The sequence below is a fragment of the Amblyomma americanum genome, chromosome 5 (assembly GCF_052857255.1).
Source record: "Amblyomma americanum isolate KBUSLIRL-KWMA chromosome 5, ASM5285725v1, whole genome shotgun sequence".
NCBI classification, from domain to species: domain Eukaryota; kingdom Metazoa; phylum Arthropoda; class Arachnida; order Ixodida; family Ixodidae; genus Amblyomma; species Amblyomma americanum.
In genome coordinates, this window is record NC_135501.1 from 121,696,640 (window position 1) to 121,713,194 (window position 16,555).

At 44.9% G+C, this 16,555-nt stretch overlaps 1 protein-coding gene across 5 annotated transcripts in view; it reads right to left on the reverse strand.

Annotated features, from left to right (window-relative positions):
* The window catches only part of LOC144132647 (monocarboxylate transporter 4-like), an 88,842-nt gene that overhangs the window by 42,913 nt on the left and 29,374 nt on the right, over positions 1–16,555 (reverse strand). For all 5 annotated transcript variants that reach the window (XM_077665214.1, XM_077665215.1, XM_077665211.1 and 2 more), the window contains 2 exons: positions 15,343–15,486; positions 9,576–10,553 (listed from right to left, as the gene is read on the reverse strand). In XM_077665214.1, coding sequence (XP_077521340.1) covers positions 9,576–10,553; positions 15,343–15,486 — 1,122 coding nt within the window. The remainder of the gene's footprint in view (positions 1–9,575; positions 10,554–15,342; positions 15,487–16,555) is intronic.

Here is a 16,555-nt window from a genome sequence, read left to right on the forward strand (position 1 = left end):
TCTCGCAATCTCTAGGTGGGCTCCTCATTAAAGGAGCCCATTGGCGACCGCCGCGAGTCGGGCCCGGTGGACCAGGGCCTTCTGGCTTGCTAGGTCCGAGCAGCCGAGCAGGGCTGCCTCCCAGTCCTCCCGGGTGGGGTTGGGTTTGGGGGCGAGGTTCGGGGTTGACTGGCATGCCCACACCATGTGAAAGATGTCCGAAGACTTCTCCGCACAGTGTGGGCATTCTGCTGTACAGGCAGGATCAAAATGTTTTAAAACTGCCGGGCACAGCAGCGTTTTGGTGTAAAGGCGGAGGAGTGTGCGTTCCTCCACCTTTGTGAGGCCCTTACAAGGCTTGTGATAAATTGCATGGCCGAATTGGAATAATTCAGTAATTTCTCGAAAAGTGAGGGCCGGATTGGGTTCGGGATCCGTATCCAAAGGGTCTGAAGGCGTTGCCCGGAGAGTGAGCGCGCGGGCGGCGGTGTCTGCCGTTTCATTACCTTCGAGGCCCATATGAGCTGGAGCCCATACAATTGTTCTAGACGCGGGGGCCCCGCGGTAGTTACTGTTTTGAAGGATGCGATGCGCAAAGAGAGGAATGTACTCCTGTTTAATATTTCTGCAGGCCCCTCTCGAGTCGGTGACGATCACTCGCGACTCCTGGTCTGCGGCGGCTAACGCGATGGCAACTTCTTCCGCATGTGTTATGTCTTGAGCTCGGAACGTTAGGCCATTCACCACAATTTTTCGGTGGACGACTGCGGCCGTGTACCCCCCCCCCCCCCCCCCCCATGGTGAGGGCCTGAGGCGTCCACGTAGAAGATGCCATGTTTGTTCCCATAGTGACGGGCCAGTGCCTCCGCCCGCGCAAGGCGCCTGCCACTGTGGTCGTCACGTGTCATGTTGGCCGGAAGAGGGCGTACGTGCAGGGCGTATCTCCAGATTTCAGGAATGCGTACGCGCTCTTCCGTAAGTGTTGGGTGGTGGATGTGTAGTCGGGCTAATAGGCGGCGACCCGACGGCGTTTTTGAAAGCCTGGTGTATTGATTTGTCAAGTGCGCCTCCCGGAGCTCCGCGAATGTGTTAACCATCCCCAGGCCCATGAGACGCTAGTTGGATGTGGTGATCGGGAGATCGAGGGCACGCTTGTACATCTTTCTGAGAATCACTTCGAGGGCGTTCTCATCAAACTTGCGCAGGTGGAGGTAAGGAGTCGAGTAGAGGACTCGACTGGTCACGAATGCATGCGCCAGCCGCAAAGCGTCTCTGCACCGTAATCCCCCGCGTTTGTTGGGAACCCGGCGGACCATCCGGCCCACCTGGTCCCCCACCTTGCGCAGTTTTGCTAGTGTGGTATCAGCCCGTCGATGTTTGTGGATAAGGAGACCAAGTACTCTAATCTCATCGTGTTCGGGTATCGGGCCGCTGGCCAGAGATAGTTCCATTTTGGTGGCGCACTGAAGCGACGGGCGAATGTGCACAAATTCGGATTTGGACGGTGAGCACTGAAGGCCGCAGCGGCGGGCGTAAGCGTCCACGATCTCCGCCGCTTGCTGCAGGTTGGCCTCAATGTCTCCAACCGATCCGTGCGGTCCTCTCGTTCCCAGTTTATATGGGCCGTGTTCTTCGTCTTGTATTCGGATGAAACTTCGTCGATCCGAGAGAAATTGCTTGATGTACTGAAACGTGAACCCCTCTTTCTTTCTTCTATCACTCCCACCTTCCTTCCATCCTTCACGGCACTGTTGAGGAGCTCATCCAGAAGTGAGACAGGTACTGAGCCATTTAATTTGCTGCACAATCAGTATATGAACACATAAAGAACTAAGCCCTCAGCAGGAGGCGTCAGAACATAGCGACATAAAACAAAGAAAAACTATTTTCCTTATTTTCTAACTGTATAATGACAATGAGCATTGAGAGCGCTCTATATGGAAGATTTAGGTGTAGACAAAAACCGATGGAATAAACTTTCTATACCTTCCAACATTCACAAATTACAGACTTGAGCGCCAATTGCTCCTTCCGTTACGTTGATACTCTTTCGCCCCTGGGCCCCGGAGTATTTGCCGATGACTCAGCTAACCTGAGCCAAATGTTGAGTCATTTTTCAAAAAGCATCCAATTTTTGCCGCCTGAAACAGAGTAGTTGCGATGATATCTGCCAGATACCTGATGCGGAACGTTACATTTTCTCTAAACAGCCCGCACTCGCTTATGCGAAAGCAGTTGCGCTGCACGTTTTTGTAATGACGGCTATCTGCAGACGCGCTTAGGAAGTCGTGGCGCATCAACCGGGGCCAGCCTACCGCGACCTCTCTCACTTTGGCCCGCCTTTTTCTCCTCCTGCACTTCACACCTTACGCTTCCGTCATATTCTCTTCCATCACTACGCCTTCCTTCGTCTTATCACTCGCGCCCTCCCTTCGTTATGGCCCGACTTTCAAATTTCCTTCTGCTTTTCGCTTTGCTATATAGCAGGTGTTTCAGGGAAGACTTTCGAAAATCCTCCAAAAACAATGTTTAGGAAAAAATATGGCTTTCTCAGCATAGTATTAGGAGTGGTGGCGAACACCACAAAACTGGTGAATGGTTTGAAGTAGTAAGCTGGTTAACTCACTTTTAACAATTCATGTTTTAACTATTACAGTTAAGCGCCTAGTTTCAATTAGAGAATTGTAGCCGTACGTTAGCACTAGCCATATCAGCGTCCACAAATTAGAAAACGTGATTATTCTTGGCGCTGCGGCTCGACAAAATTTAGCTTTTTAACCTAGTTACTTGCACTGGAAAGGTTGCTTTGCCTGCATGCTTTCCGAAAGCGCATGTATTTTGAGGCGATGTAGCCAATATTTGTTGGGGCAGAGCGCCGAGGATAATCGCCTTTTCGAAATTCTAAAGCATTTTACGGCTATTACAAACCATCGGCTACAAATATCTGATTGCAACCAGTCGCCTAGCTGTGATAGTTAAAAAGTTAATTATCAGAAATCACTTACCCAGATTATTAAGACAGCTTTGCGGTGTCCGCGTACATTGATAATACTATGCCCCAAAAGCTATATTTGCGCCCTCCCAAATGCCTATTTTTGAAAAATACTTAGTGTTCCCTGAAAGACCTGCTGTAGCTTTGGTCAGAGCGCTCAGCTGATGAGCCGGAGTACCCGGGTTCGAACCCGGCCACGGCGAGCGCGTTCGATGGAGGCGAAACGCAAAAGGCACCCATAAGCTCTGCTATGTCAGTGGACGTTAAAGATGCCGAGGTGGTTGAAATTGTTGCGTAGCCCTCACCTAAGGCATCACCTCCCCCCTTCTTTCTTCCCTCCTTCCTCACTTCTCTCATGGCATTGTTGAGGTGTCCACCGAGTAGAGAGAGAGTTCCCACGCCTTTAGTTTCCTGATAACCAATCATAGCTATCGCGGTAACGGCGACAAAGACAACGGCGCTGATGCCAGGCACAGGCGCCCAAGAACAATGCTCTGAAAATTGACTGGTTGTATTAGTGGTATTTAGTGTCCTATATTTGCACACGAGTTCTCAGGGAAGATGTACTACACAAGCCTTAGACTAATATCAATCCAGCTGGGATTTTAAACTTGCACCAAAATCCTATTGCATAGAGACGTTGTTGCAAATCATCTCCTTATAAATGCAGCTACCGTCAATGGGAATCGATACTACAGCCCTGAGTTTCGCAGCCCAGTGCCAGAGCCAGTAATGCGTGACAAGAGGTTTCATTTTTTTTGGGGTTAATCCCGGATGAAGCCAACAGTTTATATTATCACGCGATCATAAGCCAATACTGAACAAATTTCAGCATCTGGCTACGTATTACATCATATCCAGTTAGCAGCTGCGTTGATTAAAGAAGCCTTCATTTTCAGTCACATTGTTTTTTAAGGCCAAAAAGCTGGGCTGGTTAATTGTTGGCATTACACGAAAGAAAATAACGCTTCGGTCACGGACCAAGAGAGAAAGGAAGACAGGACTTGTAGAAATTTCACTGAACTGTAACACGTCACTTCGATAACAAGCCTAGCAAATCAGCGCGTTTTAATATCTGCACAAAACATGCCATAATGAAATATTGCTATATCTCGTGAAATTCCTACCCTGACAACGTTCGGAAAAGACAAGAAAAATAGATACTGACCGCCGCGAAATATAAACAAAACGAGAGTTTCTAAGCAAAGCAAATCAGAGAGGACACTTAAGCTCCGCCTTAGAGGTATGACGCGATATTTTTAAGGCGTAATCCCCATATATGTAGAGTTGGTCATTTTCTATTAAACACTGATAGATCCCCGAGAGTCCTCACACCCCTGCTGGTGCAGTGGTGTAGCGGTCAGCGATAGATCCAGGCCCTGGGGTGGCAGGTGCTGCCATCGGTGGTGCTTGTGCGAACCAGGTTGCTCTTCCCGAGGAGCATCTTGTGACCAATCATTAGTGGAGCTGTCAACTGCCACGGTGCGCTGTTTGCTGACAAACCTGTCGGCAGGTTGCTGTGAGGCCACAAAGTTACGTGACCTCGGTGGCCCACCTGAACGAAGGCTGCTTTTCTGGGACTTTTTCATGGAGTTTCCGCTCATGGTGAGCGAGGCGAGAACGACGCCGGATTTTTTTCGAGACGAGGCTGTTAACGCTATTGCATTATTAACAGTCTGAAGTTTCACGCACTATAGGAGATCAACCTCTTTTCGGCCGCACGTGATTCACAAGGCTGTTACACAAGTCGATGAATTGAACAAATGTATTATTCTCCCGCTTTTTCTATAGCCCTCATCGTTGTCTTATCACCTTTGTCTTATCTTATTGTTCCCTCTCCTCGACTGGGAAGGCCAAGAAGAAAAGGAGGTGAGGAGGAGCTAGTGGGTAATACCTACGGCAGTGGCCCATAGATGTCACCAAGGGGCGACGCAAACGCACTGAGCCGCAAACTCTTCGTCTGTGGAAACCCAGAGCCATACAAAATAAAACAGATGAGAATGGCTCTCCAAAAGCTGACGGAGAAAGCGCTGAGCTCTCTGATCCTCTCATACTGAAGGCCCCAGCCACAGATTCTGGGCGGGTCGAACAGCGAACACTCTCGGTACCATGCCCACAACTGCGCGAGAATATTCACCCACGGCGTTCTCAAAGAACGGAGCACTCATCGTAGCCATCCCATAATATAAACTCAGATTTATTAGCGCCGTGCCTAGCGTAAAAATTAGAGATCACTGCGGCTACCCTCATTGCGGGAATGAGAAAGCGTTGACGCCGCTTCGACATTCGTGGCCCTTAGCGAAAACTAATACTTTTGGAATATACTTCGGATATTCATAATGTATATTAAACATATTTTGTATTTACGAATGCACTAAAAATATGCCAGAAATAGGTTCCTGAATTTTGATCCTTGGTACTCGAAATATATTGTTAAAATTTGACAAAAAACGTCACTTAAAGCATGTTTTGAGCCCGTTTCAAACACGTGAAAAATATAAATGTGGTTATAACTTCTTCTCGATGTATTAAAAGGGTACTTTCGTAAATAAATTAATTCATTCGAAGTATACGTCACTTAAAGCACGTTTCGAGCACGTTTCACACACGTGAAAAAATATATATATGCGGTTTCAACCTCTTGCCAATGCACTAAAAGTGTACTTTCGTAAATATTAAATTAATTCGTCTCAAGTATACTCCAATTTTAACCAGCGGGCAGTCCTTTTAAACATATTTGAAGCACACCCTTAGATGCCGTACAATAACCTAGTGCTCGAAATCGCGTTTTTGTAAAATGGTCTTTGCATGTTGGCAACGTATTGAAAGTGTACTTTCGCAAATACGACATTAAATCATCCAAAGTACACTTCAGTTCTAACGAATGAGCTGTCTGCGTAAACGTGTTTGCAGCGCGTTTAAAGCTGCCGTTGAACAGTTAGTGCTCGAAATCACGTTTTGAAGTGACATGTTGACAATGCATTTAAAGTTTACTTTATTAAATACGAAGTTATTTCGTGGGTAGTATACTTCAACTCTAACAAATGGGTAGTCCGCGTCAGCATGTTTGCAGCACACTTCAAGCTCCCATGGAACAAACTAGTGCTCGAAATCACCTTTCCGGGAACAGTAAAAACTCTTCCTTTTCGTCCTTTCGTTTATGTTAACTTCTAGCAGAAAGGCACGTGTGAACAGCGTGACAGCATTATACCAGAAAGGGCGCCATGAGCGCCTCCGGGCCCGAACATGCCAGCAAAAAGGACCTCGACCGGCAAGGCCGACCGGCTCCCATAGGCGGCCATGTATTTGTTGGTTGACAGTTCGACTTCTGACCGATGCCTGACGCAAGTTACGACTAACAGTTCGGCTCCGGATAGGCTGCATATTCGAGCGCGACTACTCTGAAGCTCGTGCGACAATTTGGGGGCCCACAGTCCTTGCGCAAAAAGCGCCTCGCCGGGCGAGATACTGTCTCCTCTCGGGAAGTATATATAAGCCAAGCCAAGTATTACGCTTGTCGTAGAAGTTCCTGTTTGCTGACTTCACTTTCCATCAGCATTTCCTGCGTGGCAGCATCTTTTCCGTTCAGGTCCCGTCACGTGACCTATGCATTGGCATAGACTTCTTAATGAGAACGGTATTTCTGGCATTGTCTGCTGATGCTTATGACCAGTTCACTCATGACTTCCGCTGTTCATCAGTATTATTACTGATAAGTATTATCCGGTGAATCCGACAAGCACACCTTTGTGAGCCGAAGTGAATATATTTTAATGTATTAATTGTATATTTTTAGTGCATTTTAATATAGTGTAATGTATTTAATGTATATTTTAGTAATATTTTAATGTATGTAATTTATATTTTAGCATATTTTTAATGTAATAATTGTATATTTTTAGTTCATTTTATTGTATTTAATGTGTATTTTTAGTATATTTTTATGTATTATAAATATACTGAGTGCACAGAAAATGCATTTTTGATACATTTGTAAGAATGTTCAAAATAGTACTCTTTGCATACTTAGAAAGCATTGGTATGGCAATTGAAGCATAGGGACAAAGAAATGCAAAATCAATAAGAAATTAATGTAACGTATTTGAAATGCATTTTTAGCTCTTCTTTTTTTCGATAAGGGGATCGCCTTTCAAAATTCGCGCCATGGTTGCCTTCCCGACCACTTAATTCATTTTTTTCTCGTTTCCGCAATTAGACACCTTAAGTACCAGTTTTACTTTGATTATACTCTTTTCATCTGAATCACTAATTTTGCGCTTTCAAATTTTGCGCCATGGTTGCTTTTCCGTCCACTCACTATAGCCCCGTCCCGCCTATTCCACCATTTATTGAATTTTGGTTCTAATTAATTAACTACATAACCTATGCCAATGAAACTTTTCGTTAATTATCACTCATCTAAGACATTTCAATCCATTTCAATCATTATCTTCGCTTTGCCTATTTTTCATGTATTTTGCCGTCCACGGCTGTTTTCCCGTCCACTCTATATCGACATCCGCGCTATTTCGACGTTTTTTTTACATTATTGGCTCTAATTATTTAACTAATCATACTATTGACATCAATTTTTTGCGCATCATCCTCACATCGTCCTGTATCAATCGCAGCCATTCATTTGATGAGACCTCTTCTGAAAACGCCACAAACGTCAGTCGCCAACCGCTGGGGACGCCATAAACTCGCTGCAAGTCCAATCCGTCTTTGTCTAACAGGAACCCCACTACAGGAAAATCCGAGTGTAAAAATCCTTGGCTTAATGATTCACCAATCAGGATCAGCGACTACATGGCTTTCTCAGGCAAAAAGGCGAGCTATTCAGACCTTGGGTTTGATTAGAAGAATTGCCCCTAAAACTGCTGGAGCAGGCTCGTTCGTTGCACGGCAATTGGTGAGGGCAGTTCTGCAGCCACGTATTGTTTATCAAGCCCAGTTTCAACATCTTACAAGAGCCCAATGGGATCGCCTTGAAGCCGTGAACCAAGAGGCTATGAGGACCATTACGTCCCTTCCACGCATCACACCGGTCATAGCTTTACAAGAGAATGCGCAGCTCAATACCATTGATGAGCTGGTGCAGCAGCGCCGTGAAGAGCGCAGCCTTAAGGCCAGTCTATCGCACTCCACGCATGCACTGAGGACTTATGCAACGTCGCACTCCATTCTTCAGCCGCCAACACCAGTTATTCCCTCGTGGAAGTTTGCACAGCTCAGCGACAACAAACCAACAGATAATCGCCGGCCAACATCTGCTCATTCGGCATCGTTGCTTCGCCAGAAATTTGAGGAACAAGATGCTTGCCTGCCTGAAGGATCCATTGTTGTCTACGTTGACGCAAGAATACAAAACTGCAAAGCAACAACAGCTATCTACTGCCCGTGCAGACATGCCCTGAATCAAACCTCTTGGTTTCAGCTTACGGAACCCCCTTCGTCCTTTTGTGCTGAGCTCGTTGCAGTTCAAGAAGCACTCTGCTCTGTGGCCGACTTAACTATGCTCCCTGTGGCCCGCGTTGTCATCCGCACTGACGCCCTTCAAGTTGTCCGGTGGCTACGACGTGTTAGCCGCTGTCCCACGATATGTCAGGACATCCACCGGCTCGCGGCACGCATCCCGCAGCCAGTACGTATTCAGTGTGTCCCACAGGATCTGCTGACCTATCAAAGGCAGGCAGATTTATCGACCCGCCTTGCGTATCCAAACTCATCACCACCTCTGATCCTTCATTTGGACAATTTTACCCTTCTTTCATCAAGAAAGGAACTCCTCCGGCGCCGCACACATGCTCTCATCCCTCCGTGTGCGGTAACCCTCCCCCGCGGTCTTACCCGTGCAGAGGAGGTTGCGCTTAGGAGGATCCGGGTCGGGGTTGCCCTCACACCAGCCATCACTCGGAAGTGGCCTCAGTACCGACAATTGTTTCCTCGGCCTGGGTGTCCGGTATGTAAACACAAGGACATTGAGGCCGGCATTCATCACTTACTGTGGAACTGCCCTGCTCTCAAGCCTACAAAGATCCGGCACCTGATGGTAGCAGGTCTTTCACCAAGCAACCCTTTTTCATACATTGCCTGGACGCAGGGACCGTACCATCGTTCTCTACTGGACTTCTTCAAATCAGCTAACCTTTTTTCATTCATTTAGATCATTCATCATACCTTCACCCATCATTAATTCCCTGGGGCAATAAATTTCGCTTTCAAAAAAAAACTCCACAATTACTGCGGACACGTTTTGGTGACACGACCCCACTGACATGCCTACATATGCTTTAGCATTAAAAATTTATTTATTATTTTTCGAAGTGCCCCATGGAGATCACTCGTAGTAACCTCGTCGTAACAAATATTTTAGTTTCAGATGTGTTATGTATTCTTCTTAATATTTTCATATGACTCGTTTTAGCAGGGGCCCATAAAATTATGCGAAAGGGTCTGGGATGTATCCTCTGAGGACGACAGGTTACTAAGAAATTGTGCTCCGAATGCTCAGTGGCCCTTATGGACAGGTTGGTATTGTAATTCACAAAGATTTAAACTATAAATGAAGGTGAAAATAATAACAAAACGTTGAAATGCTTACCAAACAAAAATGGCCTCGTCATCAGGAGAACGCCGCACAAAAACCTCGTTCCACCAATCAGAAGAGCCAGTGATTCGATCCCAAAGTCCTTTACCAGGGCAGGAGCTTGCAAAGAATACCTAGCTCCATTGCTGACGCCTATGAGAATTGAACAGGCCAGCATCATTGAGAAACTTCTCATCCACACAAACAGCTCAAAGCCGATGGCCTGGAGGAGGAACCCTAGAAACATGACGGCTTCCAAACTTAAGACTCTTGTGTCTATGACCAGGCCACTCAAGGGCCTGAAAACAAGATCACCGGCCCCAAAGGCGTTCATGAGGAACACTGCACGGGAAGGCGGCACTCCCCTGTCCTTTGCGATGTCTGCTAGGAGTAGAATGAATGTCGCCATTCCGAACATCACCATGGCGAAACTCAAGGAGTTCACTACAAATCGCAGCGTCCAGAACTCTGCCGGTATTCGGGACAGGATACGGCGCCCTCGGGCCTTCCATTCTAGAAATCTTGACGAGAGCGGCAAGGGAGCGTCAGCTTGAACGCTACCAGCACCACTTTCCGCAAACAGCGGTTTAAAATGCTGTACCGACTTTAACTTTCGAAAAGTGGTTTCAGAATTTTCAGCCGCAGGTGGCGCTTCAAGCTCTTCTGAAGTCAGAAGGTCCCTGCTGCTCATGACTTGCGCATCACTTGATGATATGAGACTTTTTGTAGCGGGTGAGTGAGCCCTGTTTTTCATCCAGGCAGGACTCCGGAGTACGATCACTGCTGGGCACGCGTTGAATGTTATTCCTCCAAGCAGAAGAAAAGTTCCGCGGATGCCATATGTATCGCGGAACAGTTCAGCCATGGTGGGAGCGAACAACATGGTGAGTCCAGAGATGAAAAAAATGAGGCTGCAGGCGGTCGTACGGCGTTTCTCAAAATGTTGCGACACTAGGACGTTGACGGTGACAAAAAGGGCCGTCATCGCCAGCCCTGCAGAAAAATGAAAAAAGAGAAAGCAGCGTCACGGATACCATGAAAATTTTTAGGCGGCTTGAAAGAGCAAAATTTCCTTGTCTCACACTTAAGCACTCATGTTTGCAAATAGGCTGTGGAGTGTATCTTGTGTACATATTTTGCAAACACGATTACTGCAGTGTAGACCATATGACCACGTTGCGAGTCAACACCAACCCTGTAATACTAAACATGGGAGGTCAGTTACTAATAATTCAATGAACCTCATTCATTCACTCACTCACTCGTGTTTGCAATGCAGTACCTAATCTGGTTGCTTAGCCCTTGCACTTAGCAGCGGCACGCATGGGAGTCACTTGCGCAAGTAAATTAGACACTTGCTGATTTGGTGGGAGTGGCACCAGAAAAAGGACGACCGAAGCATGTAGTCAGGCGAAATGCGATTGAAGTGCGCTTGACCGTGCGGCTGTTCATTTTTTCATCGTTTATCTTGGCTGAACACTTTTTGTGGTTTTTACGCCCTGTTATTCATTATATTGCTATTTGATTAAAGTCGTATATAAAGTGCAATCTGTGCGTTGCATGCGTTTACACACTGTAGATTTATTTATTTATTTATTTAATTAGTTAGTTAGTTAGTTGGTTGGTCATAGTGTTAACCCTCCAATGAGGGTCGTTACAGGGAGGCAACAAAAAACGCATTTCACAAACAGTTCAATGAGCAATCATGACTCAGAATTCATAATTTGTACACCATTTCTCAAAAACTTATCTACACCTAGCTCAAATTGTTGCACGTTCGCACTCTCCACAACATCACTTGGCAGTTTGTTCCATATCTCAATTACATCAAGAAAAAGGAATACCAATACAGATCCGTACGTGTGTTAATAGATTGTAATACACTGGTGTGTGTTTTTCGAGAACTACGTTTTAGATGCGCTTTCACATAATCCTCTTTACTTTTAATGCCCCTTGCGTTGTCCAGAAAAAAGTTTGAGTCGATGTTTTATTCTTCTAATTTCCAGCGTTTCCAATTCACAGTGCTGTATCATCTCTGTAACCGAGTCAGTACGGCGATTCTTGGAGCATATAAAGCCTGCTGAAATCCGCTGTATTCTTTCCACACTCTTTTTTAACCATTTTTTTAGAAGGGGGGGGCGGCTCCAAACAGCATTTGCATATTTTAGAGCTGGTCATATAAGAGTTTTGTAGGCGACCAATTTAATCTTTTTAGTCGCATTTGGAAGCTTTCTCCTAAGAAAATGGAGCTTTTGAAAAGATATTCTCAATGTGAAAACGCTAGTCTAGATTATGCTTCACTGTCACCCCTAAGTATCAGAAACTCTTTTCCTCGACCAAGGCAATTCTCCTATATTATATTCAAATCTGATGAGGCTCTGTTTTTACTTACGTGAGTGTATGTAGATATTTTGAAGTTAATTACCATGCTCCAACTTTGACACCACAATTTTAATGATTGCTGGCATCCATTTAGTTTAATCTGATCTCCCGCGCAGTTTAATTTTTACAAGTGGATCAACATTAAAAAGAATATTATTAACATACGATAAAAGCAATAGTGGAGCTAAAATAGATCCCGGTGGCACTCCAAACACAACTTCACACCTCCGCGATTAACTTTTCCCGATTCTGACCCTTTGATAAATGTTTTTTTAAATACGCCTGAATCCACAATACTATATTTTAACTAATTTCTAGGCTCCTCAATTTGGAAAGTAGTTTGTGATGGGCAACTTTATCAAACGCGTTCGCAAAGTCTATACATAAAACATCTATCGCTTGGCATTCATCTGTAGCTCTACAAAGGTAATGCACAGTTTCGAATAACTACGTCACGGTCGAAAGGCCATATTGAAAGCCGTGCTTAACTGGGCATAATAAATCGTATTTTTCTAAAGAAATGCAGAATATGTTTTGCTATTCCATGCTCTAAGACTTCAAAGCACACGGAATAGCCTATCGCCATCTTTAAATATCCGAACGACGGTGGCATCGCGCCAGTCCTGGGGTACTGAATGATCTCACAAAGATTTTTCTAATAAGAGCTGCAAATAATACGACATCCATTCAGCGCGACACAATGTTTGTTACAGTCGCTGTGTGCCTCCATATCAATAAAGGCTCACGCTGTGCAATAAAATCCGGCGCCTTCGTCGGCAGCATCGTGAACAGAAAAACAGGTCGCCCAGAGCAATCTGCTTTCGCAACCTTCCTAACCCTTTACAAAGTTCGTTTTCCGTCTTCCTGTGTTCTTCGTGTGTCAGTCTTTTGAGTGTGCGCAACTCGTCATAACAACAACAGTGGACCAACTAGCCCAGCAAGGAGTTCTAAACAACCAGCCCACCGTGGCAGGTGGCAAACACCCGTTAACCGGAGGAGCAGAAGGAGAAATAGCTTTTTTCGTGACGGTTTCCTTCGTGCTAGCGCACTAAAATGCCCACCGCCGGATTGAAGCGGACGTTTTTGCCCTTCTTCACATTCTTTACTAATCCAGTGATATTTTAAATGAACTCTTAGTTAACAACAATACAGGTAAATAGTGTGTGGATGGCTAGTATGAAGTAGTTTAATTTGTTTGAATCGTGAGGTTGTTTTAAATACGCATATTTAACGGAAGGTCATAAAATAACAAGAGTCAACAAACCAAAAAAACTGTGTGTTTTGCTTTCTTGTCTGCGTGTTACTGGCCTCTTTTTCCTCTTCAAGTATGGCCAGCTGCTAGCTGGTCATCCTTCTGAAGCGAGAAAAAAGTATCTTTTTGCTGGAACTTGGAACGGGCGCAGTAAGCGAATATTTCATTCTAAAATTTCAACACGCCTAACCAAGACAATATATGACTATAAGAAGCCTATCGCGTTTCCCCTAGCCGTTTTGACAAAATAAGCAATACATCAAGAACCACAGTAACGTCTGTTACTGTGGGCGCCGCTGGATTCAAGACAAAATTGCTTACATTTTCTTGCAGCGTGTAGAGTTAGAAAAGCTGTAATATCGAATTATGCGATTGCTTTTCGCCATGAAAACATAGCGGCAAAAAGTAACTTATTCTGTATATATTTATCTCGACGAAGCCGTACAAGAAAAATCCCACTGAAGGCCCATTGAATACTACTTGAGATGAACCAGGAAGTATAGGAGACTTAGAGCAAAATGATATGTTTACAGAAATCTGCCACCATGCCCTGCCTTACAGGAAGCCGCAGCGGCATCGCGACGCACACACTGCTGCCGCCGCAGCAGCCGCGGAGCACGCTGTATACTCGACGAACCAAAGGGCTGCCCATTTCACGACCTTTTTCAGAAAAGTTTATGAGGACATCCTACACGTGCCTTTTCTTCTCTGCCGTGAATTGCGGCCGGTAGGTAGTTAGAGATTATGCTTGGCTACCATTGCCAGAAATTGCGATAAAAATTACTTGACGATGGTAATAAATCTTCAAACAAATAAAGACAAAAGGGATTAACCTTTGAAGTTGACACAATTTAAGGCGCTTTGAGCTATTCATTACCAAAATTTTGCCTTCTTGATCAAGCAGCTGACAATTTATATAATAATTTACAGCCGCTAAAGAAACATACATATGGTGTGAGAAAACCTTTTTCCTGCATTGGAAACTTGCACAATCACCAGTTTCTCCTGAAGAGCGCAGCTCTCTTGCTTGAGATGCAATATTGGGTTTCTTTGTTATATTCTTAAGTTATTAAAGCAAGGTATTTGCAGATATTCAGTGCCCTGCTGCAGTGTGAGCAACAACTCATCAGGGCGGCTGTTCAGGCGAGTCGGCTCGTCATGACAAAACGTGTAGCGCTTCAAGACAAGGACAAAAAGAGATAGAAACATGAGCGCTAACTTTCAACTAATTGTTATTCACTGCCAGTACAGGTTTTTTTTTCGTTACCTGTGGTAGCATGAACATAGCAAAATTCCTCCAGGCCATCCGAGCATGTAAAACCTTATCACACAGCATTACATCTGTTACCACATTCACGAAACGTGATCGCTTTTTTGAGAGCGACATAGATGGAACGCTCACACACATCTTTCAGTTGTTTTATGTTTCGGGTTCCACAATCACACCCGTCACTTGTTTTTATTCATAATGCAGACAGGTTTCGAAGCATAAATAAAACGCACAAAGAAGACAAGGAACAAACAAGACAGGACTGTGCTGCACTTGGAACTGATTTTATTTAAAAAATCTCGACGTTTAATTACATTCACCTCGTGATTACTGAATGTATTTAAATGTCAAGCTTTTTCAAATAAAATCAGTTGGAAGTGCAGCACAGTCCTCTCTTCTGTGTTCCTTGTCTTCTGTGTGCGTTTTATTCATGCTGCGAAACTTGTCTGCATTATGAATAGCATCCAACTAGCCCAAACCACCCTGTTACTTATTTGTTTTTATTCCTGCTTAAAATTTCGCATTCCTTTTAAAACCGGATGCTACTGATCCGGCTTGCACTTCAGTGTTTGGCAAGATTTCCTTTAATATTTTGAAGGTTTTTATTATATCCCTTAGCCTATCATTCAAACCTTCTGGTCTTACTTATATCAAATATTCCTCGTGACAACAGCAGGGAACACACAGCCCCTTGCACATATATAAAGGGGTTCTTTTGGTGGTTGGATCTGCATGTCTTTTTCTTCAAGGAAAAAAACATCTCTCATCCTCGCAGTATTGAACGTTTATCTAAGGCTGCAAACGCTACTTTAACTTCATCTGGCTGCTATGACAGCATAACGTGACCACCAAACTAGCAAAAAGGTGTGCACCCTTACCGTGGACAATCCCGTAGAAGAAAATTAGTTCCGGAATGCTCTGAGCGAAACCGCAGGCGCAGAGAGCAACTCCGGTGGTTATCGAGGAGACGAGAAGCGTTGCTTGGCACGAGAAACGGTGACATACGTATCCCATGATAGGACCTAGAACATGAACAAAAATTAAATGTGAGTAAACGGACTGATCTCGAATCGCTTATATTTATTTGCACTAGAACTCTATGAAAGTTTATCTTGCGAGGCAAATAATCGGCACTCCTGCGTATAGCGGTGATTTTCTTGTAGTCCTTTGAAAACAATGTCGGACCAGGGAGCTATGGAACAGATACCGCTACCTTGAGGTGCCCGCGTGAGATCTCGGCGGCGCTGTACTGATGCGCTACGGCCACATGAAGAATGACGGGGGCTGTGCCGTTGTGTTTTCAGTGCTTTCTGACGAATCACAAAAGCGCTTAGGCAGCCGCTTAGGCAGATTACTGGCTGCATCGACGATTTTTGGATGTACGCAAAACTCGCTGCACCGAGTTGTGTTTGTGTATTAGGTGCGCTGATTTGGCACCCTAAAATTGCTACCGAGGTAAACAAATTGGCGCATGTTACGCGTCTCAGAACCTCAAAAATGAAATAATGGCAAAAGCAATGAGGAAAACATGATCTGCGCTTGAAGCCGTTTACTGCAATGAATACGTCAGTCAGAAACCTGGAAACAGCCACTAACTGGCTTCCAAGGAGGACACTAGTCCAGCAACACACCCTCCATAAGGACACTTGGTTCGTGCTTTTAGGTGAAAAGTCTTTTCTTGACCTCATGTTCCGAGCGCCTGACGAACTTTTCATGAAGCAGCAGCACATTAGTGAACTTCATTAGTGGTTAGGCAGGGCACACATTCCGCAGCTTGGAACAACAGAAGCAACAGTAGAAAGTGCTTACTGTTTTACTTTTCCAAGTGTTGAGCAACAGAGTTAGCTTCTGAGTGACATTCTTCATTTCGTTTCGGTGTATTTTTTATCGTTGCGCGTCTTGTTGAATCCTCTTATTTTGCCAGCATTATGTAATACGCGTAGAATATTATTAACCTCACGCCGCTACTTATTTATTTCTTAAAGCATGGTACAGACGATTGAAAAATGTGGTCAAGAAAATTAGATACTCAAAAATTTCTCGCATCTCGCATAAAAATATTCCTTATATTCTGCGCGCCCAGTAGACTTC